The sequence below is a fragment of the Psammomys obesus genome, unplaced genomic scaffold, assembly GCF_907164565.1.
Source record: "Psammomys obesus unplaced genomic scaffold, mPsaObe1.curated_primary_1811, whole genome shotgun sequence".
Classification (NCBI taxonomy): domain Eukaryota; kingdom Metazoa; phylum Chordata; class Mammalia; order Rodentia; family Muridae; genus Psammomys; species Psammomys obesus.
This window is the reverse complement of record NW_026585698.1, coordinates 4,627,515-4,640,280: the sequence shown is the minus strand read 5'-3', so window position 1 is coordinate 4,640,280 and position 12,766 is coordinate 4,627,515. Positions and strand designations below refer to the sequence as shown.

The following is a 12,766-nucleotide window of genomic DNA, read 5'->3' as shown; positions in this document are numbered from 1 at the left end:
TTCCTTACGAGATTCTTACACCTGCAGTTGAGAAGAGGAATTAATTACAAATATCAGAGAAACAAGACAAGATGTGGAAACTTGTCCTGAAACACAGGCAAGAAAGGGCACTTCAACTGACTCCAGAGAGCATTGCGGAAACCAAAGGACTCTGTTTACCTGTAAATGGGCACATGCACTACACATGTCAATGTCCACAAAGAAGGGACCATGTTTGCTGTAGTGTAAGTCTGAAGTTCAGGAAAACTCCCTTACTTGATTAACATTTGACTAACCCTCCTGCAACCCATACACTGAAATCTGCATATCAGCACCAAAAGAATAAAGAACTACTTCCCCAAACTGTTTTCCACTGACTCATGAGGAACAGTGGATGACACAGGTATTTCCATGGACGGTTTCCCTTCTGCAATAACAAAAACAACGTGCACAGGCATCAAAGAAACAAAAGATGTACTTTAAAAAAAAATACCAACATGTTCTATATTCAGCTCCTATGGGTAACTCTATGCAGTTTAGTATTTATATGATTCTTATGTGCCTTGAGTGATGTAGGTCATATATTAATAATTTTGAAGCTTTTCTTTTTTTTCCCCTCTTTCACAGAAAACAGGCATGATTTGATATGTGGCTCTCATATTAGCAACTGAGAAATTTAGACTAATTTTCCAAACAGTCTGGCTGTTATGATGGATAAGCGTTTAGAACTCAAAATGTAATAAAACAAGACAAAACAAAATCTTATGCTTTGTAGTCCTCCATTTTTCTTACCTATGATGTGGAATTAATGTTATTTCAAACAAGATTATTAAGAGTATGGTACATATAATAGTTATCATGTAACAGTGCTGACATGAGGGCAAAGACCCAAGAACCTAGGACAGTGCCTGGAGTATCAGAGCCATTTAAGGAATAGATGAGTGGGTGGTTATGCTATTGGGCACTGGACTGGAAATAGATTCTTGCAGCCCCCTGGGGAATGGTGGAGTACATGTTCCTTAAAATTTTAAGAAATATTGAATGAAGCATTACTAAATGATAGTCAAGATTTATCTAGACTATCCTTTTGCCTCTGACATGACCTTACCAAACTAACAAGACACCAAGACACATGTCCAATCTTAACCTTAAAAATCCATAAACCTTCCTCAGAACAAGTCCACTTAATCTCCATAGAATCCAGAACTTTCTCCATCTCCATCACACACCATCTATCAAGTCTATAAAAGTTATATTATTTCTGCAAACAACATTCACATTCCTTGATCTCACTCCAGCATTTCCTTATTCATGCTTCCTTAGCTACAGTCAGTCTACACTTCTTTTCCTTCTTGGTGTTTTGTTCCCAGTGGGTGCAGCTTCCCACTGGGGAGGCCATAATACAGCACGAACAATCCATTTTCCCAGGACTGGCAGGAGGGTCAGTCCCACAGGCAACCTACTGCGTGCAGATGAGAGTCTCACCTGGCTGGGTGCCTTTGGAGACAGCACTTTTATGAGTCTCTTAGATAGTTCAAGGAAGAGTTATTTGTACTTTATTAGGGTGTGTTCATTTGTAAAATAGTTCATGCTTTAAACAATTTCCTATTTATTTTAAGAGCAAAGAGGCTCTTTTTTTATGCAGATTGTTTAAGAAGGGAAGAAGCATTTAAGCCTTTAATTATAGCTTTTTCTCCTAGTCATTTCAACATCTAGGATAATGTCTACACACTTGAATATAAAACAGATTCTGTTGCCTGTGTCTAGTTTTGATAGCATCAATGTTCTCTTCCCTAATTTGACTCAGTGGGTCAAAATGAAAAGTCAGACTACTTTGCACATGTATAGTATGTCACTTTGCCTCTTGTTATTTTGTGATAACACACAAAATCTTAATCCTAAGGATTCTATAACTGAATAATAATTTTAAAAGGGGGGAAAAAGGATATGACTTCTCCTAGGCATGGTGGAGCAGGTTTCTTGTAGATAAATGGTGAGTCTAGTCAGAGGCAGGGACATCTTGGAGAGTTCAGAGACAACATGGCCCTGAACCATGTAAGAGAAGAGCAGAAAGAGGTAAGGAGAAGGGACAGAGGGGAAACAGGTGTAGCACCTAGGATGTCCAAAACAGAATATGATAACAAAAATTGTTGGATTATATAAATAAGAACAGCTTGGGGAAGAGCAACCCAGGCCCTGGGCTGAAGAATTTGGGGTGGTGGTTTGAATAAGTATACCCTCCCCCATAGATTGAAGAGTTTGAATGTTTGGCCATAGGGACAGGCACTAGTAGGAGGTGTGGCCTTATTGGAGGAGGGTGTGGCCTTGTTAAAGGAAGTATGTCACTGTGGAGGCAGAGCTTTGAAGTTCTGAATGCTCAAGCTAGTCTCCATGTGAAACATAACCAGTCTTCTCCTTGTTGCCTGGGGATCAACACACAGAACTCCCGGCTTCTTCCTCAGCACTATGTCTGCCTGGATATGGCCATGTTTCCCACCATGATTATCATTGGCTAAACCTCTGAGACCGTAAGGCAGCCGCCCCAATTCAATGTATTCTTTTATAAGATGTACCATGGTCATAGTGTCCCTTCACAGCAATAAAACCCTAAATCACCCTGTAACATTCAGGGACTGAGGGATTCCGAAAAACCTGGCAGCCAGGTCTGCTTTGATATGTTAAACAGGCACCTCAGCCTTCTGTCCCAGTGTGTGAGACTTAACAATAACCATGGAAAAAGAGCCATAAAAGAGGAAATGGACCTTTTCTATGAATAAATGTTATCTCCTGATGTGTGATATACAAATAAATACTTCTGATGATACAGCCATTTTTCTAATTCCCTTTAAAAATACTGAAATTGTATGCAAGCTATATTCCTTTTAACTGAGTTCCTTTGAGCATCCTAATCACTGAAGAATTTTAGACTTTGCAACAAAAAAATGGCCATTTGATCACTGACAGTATATTAGGTAGGCTGTCTCAACCAAGGACAGGCTGATTAAAACATGTGGTTTCATTCAAATTCAGGTTTCTGTGCCTATTTTGTCCACCCAGAGAATTGCTTCTCACAATACTGAAAGAGGATGGTCGCTTTCACCAGGAAAATCCTCAGATCTCATTACTCTCACATTGCCACAGTACAGAAGTCTGTATCCATGGGAACTACAATCCTTAGCATCAAAATGAGACACCAAAGAATATTTGGGGAGGTAAAAATGATTCTGGTGGAAATTACAATATTAATGTCTCAAAGAATATGTTAGTCGATTTACCTATAGGGTAACCTAGGAGGGAGAGAGGTTGGGAAGCCTCCCTTTTTTTTTTTTTTTGGTCTTTTTGTTATTTTGTCTTTTTTTTTTTTCCTAGAGCTTGAGATTGGAACAAAGGGGCAGTAACTGTGCACTCTGCTGAGATGTGAAAAGGTTGGTGTTGTCACCCACATTGTAGGGAGTAAACAGGGCATGCATGCAGGGTTAGGTAAGAGAAGACCACCTAGAAAGTGAATGTGTGTGTGTGTGTGTGTGTGTGTGTGTGTTTATTTGAGTGTTGCTGTACATTAATAGGTGTAAATAAATGTAGACTACAGAAGTCAACCTTGGTTTTCTTCCTCAATCACTATCTACCTTACTTTTTTGATACAGTCTCCCATTGAACCTGGAGTTTTCATATTTGGCTGAATTGGCTGGCCAGAGAGCCCCACTGGAATTATAAGAGTATCCCATTACCTAGCTATTAATGTGGGTGCAGGTAATGAGAAGCCAGAGCTCCATATTGGCATAGTCTCTCCAGTCCCCTAAGTGAAGGTTTAAGGACTAAGTACCATCATTCCCAATTGTTAAAACTTAGTCTTTTCAGAAACTTGCTATTGAATCTGTAGAGCCTTATAGTTAACAGACTTGAAGGTCCCACTGGGGACTTAATTACATATTCACATTTTTAGTTTTTCCATTATAATGAGTTGAAAATTGATCTTTGAAATTAGTCAGCAGGACTAAGTTACAAGAATAGGCCACTGTGTTCAGTTCAGCTACTTTATCCTGTGAGAAGAAGAGACTTTATGAGACGCATACATGGTATAATGGTCTTAAGACATGCCCAATCTCAGATGGGATGAGTACATTTAGGACTATAGCTTCTAGCCCATTCAGAGGCTGCACTCAAATCATAAGAGAAACAGAAAAGGATGATTGACATTGCAGCTTGAAATTTATTGTGTTCCTATTGTCCTGACTTACTAGCCAATTGTCTAGAAACCTTCACAGGAAGAAATATTATAACCTACTAATTTTATATAGTTAATAAAAGGAATTTGAATTTACCAACTTTCATATTGAATATTGAGCATTTTCTCAGTTTTTTTCTGAATCTAGACTACTTTGAATTTCACATGCCCTTGGTGATGATACAGGCGGTGAGGCAAGGAAGGACTTGTCCTAGTAGATAGCATTAAACATCTTTTCAAGTACATTTTTTCCATGGAAATGAAATGAAATTATATTCAAGAAAAGGGACAGATGAGTTCTCATTAGCATGATCAAGCAAATGTGATGTGGATTCAAAACGTGTATATTGAGCCACTGAGTTATTACTCCCATTAAGAGTTTCCTGGAATTCCCCTGCAGGTGAAAGGTCACCATATAAATATGTATACAGAATACATATCAATACTTATTGGCCAGGTTTATCTAATTGGGTTCCATGCTGTGAACGTTTGCCAGCACCTTTCTATCCATTCTTTCTGTAGACATTTGCAGCTCTTATTGTTTTAATCCAACTAATATGCTGCTACTGCAGGTGTTTCTCAGGTAGACCTTCAGAGCTTTATGCCTCTCTTTTCCCCCTCTTTGATTGCCACAAAGAATGGACACTCCAGGCACTCACCAATTCAAAGTTTTTAATGCTTTGTTTTTATGGCTGTGTATTTTGTGCTTACCTGGAATTCTGTACCAAAGCAAAGGACTTGATTATATTATCTTATGTTGTATAAAGTTACCTGGTATTTGTATCATTTAAAATTATTTATTATTTTTTTCCCGTATTTCATGCTACATTCCAATATTTGGAAGGATGATTTGGGACCAAAGGAAGAGTGAATTTTGAAAAGAACTTTTATGATTCAGGCCTATGTAAGGTCAGACCCTAGTATATAAGCTTGTGATGTAGTGGCTTTTGTTTGTGCATTTTTAAGAAAATTCATTGCTCCCCAAATTATAAATCTGCACTATACCTGAAAGAAGTCTGTGCTAAAATGGCTCTCCATTGAGTACAGAACGCCATGGCAGCATTTCAGTAACACAGGCTCTCTATCCTCAGTTGCACAGGTAGCACTGAGAGCCAGCATTGCCTGGAAGACCTAATTCCCTTCTTCATTACTTCTCATCAAGAGAGTATACTTTGTCCAGAAAATCTTTTACGGGCAAGTTCTTAGGGCAAGATGAGTGGAGAAATGAATGGATTTCTTCCAGTTCCCAGGAAGTTTAACTACAGATCCCAGGCAACCAACCCACCCTTGGAAGAATGAAATAATTCAATGCAGTAAAATAAGTTAATATTTATCTCATAACTGAGAATCATCTGCCAGACCCTTTTTGCTTCTGCTTTTGAAGAGCATGCACAATGCCTTCCCAAACATTCTTTCTCTTGTTTCATGTAAAAGTGGCACCTCTAACATCAACTTCTGTGATATATAGAAATCTTATTTGGTCAATCAAAAGTGACAAAATGACTCTTTAAGGGCAGTTTTGTGCAAGCGAAGAGCTTCAATTATAGCAGAATTCTGACACAATAAAATAAAAGCAATGAAGAAATGATCCTTTGAGTGTGACATGGTCAAACTGAATCTTCACTCTTCCAAAACAGCTTTTATACAGTGTGATGTGAAGAAAAAGAGGGAAATAAAAAGGAGAAGGAAGTGAGAGAAAAAAAAAAAAGGCTATAGCCATTATGTACCACACTCTCAGACTATTAGAGATTCCATTATAAACTCAACTGTACAGAAGCATAGTCCATGGACATATAAAATAACCTCAATGACATTCATTTAAAGGTTATTATAATCATTCCAAAGTCATTGACATAAACTCAGCTTTATCATCAGGTCGTAGATTTTACTCAGGGCCAAAAGACTTTGCAAATTGGTCACTTTTTAAAATTATAATTGCAAGTGGATACAAAAGAGATTTTTAGACTATGCAGAATTCCTTGAATGTCCACTATTGTAGATTTAGTCTGTGCTATAACTCAGTGTCTCATTTCTCTAACAGGAGGGCTGGTGTATATCTCAGGAGTAGACCACTTGCCTAGCATGTGTAAGGCTATTGTTTGAACCCCAGTAGCAAACAAAAATAATCAACAAACAAAAATTGGTTCTCCAGAGGATGAAGGGCCCAATACTAAGAGTCCCAAACTTCCGAACATAGTAGAATTAAAACATATAAGCATCATATCCCAAGACTGTAGCCTAGAGCTTAGTAGAGTCATCAAAACACTTCTTAAATAACATGACTGACTTTTAAATTCTAGTAAGAAGCTTGACCACACAAATTTAGTTACAGTCAACTCACCAATTATATGTAGAAACTGAACAATTTTTTTTCCTATGGCAAGAAGGACATATTTCCAGCAGGTTAGGTACCAGATAAATAAAGTATGGGCATTAATTGATAAAACAGTTGAAAAACCCTTTTGTGTCTAAAGAAATGCAAGTGAGAAGCTTATGCCAGTGTCTTCCTTCACAATGGTAAAGAACGTACGGGTGCAAAGCCTCCCGGTAAACTTAGCTCACTTTATCTTTACCTTCATTTTGTAATGATATTCCCTGTGAAGGGCAGGGCTGAATGACACCTGTGGATTTTATTCTCTAGGTACTACCTGTCAGTTAGCCAGCCTATGATGACAATGACAGGATCCCAAATACACATTGCACACATTGGTTTAACCTCAATGGTTTATGTTATTTGTAAGCTTAACTCCGGCACTTAGTTAAATTAAAGAACCAATGAACTGTGAAATAAAGCAGTGTGGTTGGCCTGGGGAGTGGAAATGGACACTAGAATGGTCTAGGGTCTCAGTAGACTTGTCTCCCTCTAAATTCACTCATGACTTGAACTGGGTGGATCTCTTTCTTTGCTGAGCCTCTTCTGACAGCGGCACATGTTTCTTCTGGTTTCTCTCTTTTAATCAAGGGCTTTTTGGCTGGAGCCTTCATTCTCCACATGACAACTGGGTGCCGGGGACCTGCAGAGCTGTGGATGCGGATGATCTTGGTGGAGGCAATGTATGACATCTTCACTGTTTGCACCACAGCGTTCATTAAATTTTTGGCTGCCTGGATCAGGGAGGTGACACTGTCCAACTGTAGGGAAAAAATAATGAAGAGAAAGCTGCTATTTAAAAAGGTAGTTAGGAATGCAAGGCTTGTGGATGTAGAGGCTGACAAGGATAAAGTTCTTTGACCCAAGATATGAATGAGCTAACTCTTCTCTTACATGTTGATATGTAACCGTTTACATAATTTCATCCCATTATTTTTAAGATTTATCTGATGCATAAATACCCCCATGATTTGTTTTTAATGTGATATCTTTAAAAGCATTAAATTCTTTCTCTTTGCAAACATTGCATGAAAGTGTAGACATGCCTCATTTTTTGTAGGTTTCTTAAATAATTACATTTAAATGGGTCTCTTTTAACATAGAAACATTTTTTTCTGTAGTAGAGATTTCTACTATAGGAAGAAATGAGAGTTCAAATAAAATTGAGTTTAAAGTCCAGATTCCTCTTTTGGCAACCTGGGAAAAATGTTCATCCAATCAGTTAACTCAGAAATGTTTATTAAAATGTTTATTAAAGGTAAAGTAATATATACATAAGAATCCAGTAGAGTAGCTGCAAAAAGTTTGTTATAATTAAGAAGCATTACCTTTGCAACCTATGAAAACTGGCAAATTGCTTAATGACATAGAAGTACTCACAAAATTACTAAAAATATCTTTCCCAAGATGATCTTGTTTGTTAAATTTTTAGAGTGCTATTCATGTAAACAAGCTCAGAAAAAAAAAATGGAGTGGCATTCCTAGAATTTTTCAAAATATCTTAGATCTAAGCCAAGTAGATTCATTTTTATACAACCAATGCTATTTCATGCTGAGGCTGATTGTCCTCTGCAGACAACTGGAATGGGAAGATAGGCCTCTGCTGTTCCCCTCTGTGAAGGGAGCTGTCAGGGCTGAGGCTCAAACACTGGCTCTGTACAGCTACTAAACCCAGAAGCAGCTGCTGGCCTAAGTGCTGCACCTTTACTGTTTGAGGAGCTTCATCTCACACACAGAACAAATCAGTGAGACAGAGTGGGAAGCTAAGGCTATGTGCCTGGGGCAGTGGTCAATCTGGTGGCTTCCTCCCAAGAAAAGTTAATTAGCTCCATAATTTGCCAAGCCTGAGAAAAGGTTGAAAAGGTAACACCTATATATATATATATATATATATATGTGTGTGTGTGTGTGTGTGTGTGTGCAGTTTGTGTGCAAGTGTGCCTATGCATGCATGTGTAGACATTGGTGTCATTATCTCCCTCTGTTATTCCCTATATTACCTGCTGGGACAGTGTTTGCCATGGAATCTGGAACTCACTGACTGGCTAATGTGCCGGTCCAGTGAGCACCCGTGATCTCGGAGAACATTAGGCAGTTTCCTCCCCTGCACAGAGCCTTATCAAACTTCTTGAGCCATTGTCCAACTGCCAATAGATTGATAAATAAAATCGTCTCTCTTATAACTGTTTTCATTAAAAGCCTAGTCTCAGGGCTGGGTTACTTTTTTCTGGAATTGTTGGACAGTGAGACACCTAAGACTTCAAAATATCACAAGCTTTTTTTGCCAATGCCTTCAATTACCTTCTAGAACTTGATGACAAGACCTTTTTGCTGAAGATATCGTGTACTAGGACAAAGAACAGGAAAAATCCGGTAATTTACAGAAGTAATCAATAATCCGCCCCGCTGTGTCCCTGATGACCTACGAGAATGACTGGACTACCCACTGGTACAACAGCGGCACAAATGTTGTACAATACAATCAGGAAGATTTAAGGCTCATTCCACATGAAGCCCATACCTGACATACTTATCAGGCTAAAGAGCCTGTGGCTAGCCAGGTCGTAGACTATGGACAAGAATCTGCTTCTATTATTATCTGTTAAATGAACGTAGTACCAGATTCGTTCCTAATAACTTGTAACTCTACCAACAGATTAAGGCACCTCTCAGACCTCATCAGAGAAGTTTCCATTTGCAGCAGATGGTGATGAACACTGAGAGCCACAACTGGTCAAGGTGCAGAGAATGACAGACTGCAAGCTGTTCAGAACCAAAGAGAATATATGTGCTGTACACCCCTACGCCAAAGGCAGACAAGGGTATGTAATGAGCTAAAGAGCCAGAAAAAGTAGATGACCACAAGGAAATAGTGTCTTGATGAAGCAGGGAGCTGCAAGAATGAATTTCTACCTATTATGTTAGTACATACAAGGCCAGTGCAAGCCTAAGCCAAAGCCAAATTCTAGGATGGAGAGGCTGTCTGTGCATGGAGTTCCTATGCTAACGGAGGAGCTGCGGGCAATTGTTACCTGCCAAGTGAGGAAGTCAGTGCTCACTAAGAGTGTAGCCCCCGACACAGTCACCATGCTGCTGAGCAAGACCACACATCCACAGATATATGGGCTGCAAAAATTGTCCACGATGGGGGAAGAAAACAAATGAACAGGACACAACCTAGAGCAGGACGTGAGGTGGTTCTGGGAAGAGATGGAGGAGGGAGAGTGAGTGTGATCAAAACCAGGGAAACGAGTTTCCCCAAGAACTAATAATAAAATGGTCCCATGGTGTCTCACACAACAAGGAGAATACTTGCCAAACCCAACAGAGCAAAACAAAAACAAGCTTTTCAAATGAGTTCAATAATATTTTAGGATGCTGACTAATGGCATCCCCCAAATACAAAAGCACTGGCATTGTGCTATGAGGTTCTGCACCATCATAGATTCTTCTATGAGCGACGATGCTAGAGACCACCTATCAGTCAAGCTTTCATCAGTGGCTTTGACCTTACCACTCCAGAAGCTTACATCCTCTCGCCTTCCTTTTGACTGTGTCATCTTACCATGGGTAGGACTACATTGACTTCCTCTTCTTTTGATTTCTCCATGTAAGAGCTACCTCTAGGCAGGCAGTCCAGGAAGGAAGCTCAGGTTCAACCCAGGCCTCACAGTGTGGGAACTGGCTTGTCTTCTTCTCCCCTTAATCAGTAAGCCTCTACCTGTGCTATTATGATCTCTTAGCGTGGTCTCTGACAAATCCTTTGACTTTAAAATCTTAAATGGTTATAGGAAAACCTTTTGTTCCACATGACTCCGAGAAACCACAGGACAAATTATGCCCCCTGGAGAGCGTGAAGACTAGCTTTGCAGACAGCAGATTAGGGTATTTTCTCATAGAACACTGTTATTTTATGTGAAAAACCTCCAGACCTTGCTGAAGACTATTTGCCTCTATGTACTGTGTGTGCTGAAATGTGTACTTTGGAGCTATTGGCCAAAAGACAAGCAACAGATAAAGACAAGCCTAGATAATGGTAGGAGTTTTAATTCAGTACTCAACAAGTGTCTATGGCCTACCCACAAAGAATAAATATGTACTGCCAAATGCGTGCAAAATATTATTAAACATCCTTTTTATTCAGATCCAGTTTCATGAAAAATCCTTTAAGTAAGGATTTAGTAGAACTCTCTGTGCAAAGACAAGGGCAAATTCGAGGCAGATAATGTAGGGTTTTGGCATCCATTGTCAACGTATTGAACAAAATGTCCTTGAAATCACCTGTGCAGGATAAGATTATTGACTCATTCCAAATGCCTAGGAGAACAAACCAACTGGACTTTAAAATTCAGGCCTATGGGATCTCTGTTATATATCACTTGCATTAACTGAAAATTCTGCTGGCAAATAAAACCAGAAATGTTTGACACTGGGAGGCTCTTCTCTCTGGTGTCTGCTAATACTCCCCTCTGAGCATCTTACTAGAGGTTTTTGATGTATCAGAAGCCTACACAAATCCCAGTCTCTTTATGCCTCCAATTTGTAGATCAGATGTAAGTCCTGGGCTACTGCTCTAATGCTATGTCTGCCTATCATCTGCTTTTCTTTCTACCATGCTGGTCATGGACTCATGACTTACCAAACTGTAGACAAACCTACAGTTAAGTCCTTTCTTTTGTAAGTTGCTTTGGTCATGGTGTCTCTTCATAACAATGTAAAAGTGAATAAGACATAATGAGAATTACTTGAGGTATAATTCCCTGACAACTTATCGTGTCATTTTGGACTACCTGGTGGAAAGCTGTTATCTGTATTCATTGTAATTAGTGAGAACCAAGAGGAATATTCAAAAAGGCAAACCAAAGAGTTCTTTTAAAAAAAATTATACATTTCTTACATGTATATGTCAAAATATCACAATGCCCTGTAGTCATAAATGACATTGATTCTCTGTGTTCTGGCTACAACACATGCATCAAGCCAGGAGTTTGTAAGAGACTTCTGAGCTTAAATGATCTATATGCCCAATAGAGCAACTCTGTCACATGTTTTCTAAATGCTTTTGTGAGTTGTCATGCCAATCATTTCTGCTGGGACTGTTGCTTAGGAAAAGGCCAAGCTTGCCTTTTTTACTCCCATCTAGCAAAATGAATCCATTGTAGCATAAAACATTGTGAGTCTTAATGTTTACCTGAACTTAAAGAACCATGACTGACATGATAGAAAGCAGTATTTGATAGGCACTCATGTGGACTTTGGTTACAGTCTTAAATTAGTAAGAATTTATACTAATTGATTACACCATGGTGTGGTTGTGGAAATTGACACACAACCACCCTATGAAACAATACTAATACTAATTTCATTTGCTAGATGTGGGAACAATAGAACTGGGAGGTCAAAAGGACACAGATTTTAAGTATTAGAGATGGAATGAATGAAGCCATTCAGGTTTTATTCGATGTTTTTACTGTAACCCTGGTTCTCCATAATATGCCAATTCCAATAGTGATTATTGTCATATATTGAAGAGCTAGAGAAATTCTAAAATCTGTAATATTATGTGTAAAATTTGAGAAGTGACTCCTCAATAGTCCTGCTTTTTAGGAAGTAGATGTTATTTTTTTCTAATGCATGTTGGTACTAAAAGAGAAAGGATAAATCACCTGCTGAGGCATTTACTTTGCTATGATGATGGTTTGAAAATACTCATTCTTTAATAATTCCAAGAAACATGTTCTCACACTGCTTTCATTTCCCTTTGAATCAGACACTCATTGTGTAAAACACTGGCTTCATTTCAGCATTTGCATTTAGTACTTTCATCATATTCAATACCCAGTACCTCTTCTTGTTCAGTGCCTACCTAGCTTTTTCCCCTTTCTTCTCCATAAAATCATGCTTATAGTCCTTAAAGCATTTGAAAGCATCTAGGTTGATATTTCTACACTTAAAAACATATACTTGGTCATAGCCGAGAGACCAAGAAAGAATTACATTTAAACATTTAAAATCCGGGCATCAAGCAAATGAATAAGGCATACACACACATACATACACCCCCCCCCCCGCGCGCGCACACACACACACACACACACACACACACAAGCAAACACACACAAACACAAATTAAGTTATAGCTTCCAGGTCAAGGAAGTCCCTAAGACCTTTTAACATTAAAATGTATAAAT

General features: G+C 38.8%; 1 protein-coding gene across 1 annotated transcript in view; it reads right to left on the bottom strand.

Annotated features, from left to right (window-relative positions):
- Nucleotides 1-7,048: 7,048 nt before the first annotated feature.
- Nucleotides 7,049-12,766, bottom strand: part of Ctnna3 (catenin alpha 3) — a 1,637,506-nt gene continuing 1,631,788 nt past the window's right edge. The window contains exon 17 of the mRNA XM_055598913.1: nucleotides 7,049-7,336. Coding sequence (XP_055454888.1) covers nucleotides 7,049-7,336 — 288 coding nt within the window. The remainder of the gene's footprint in view (nucleotides 7,337-12,766) is intronic.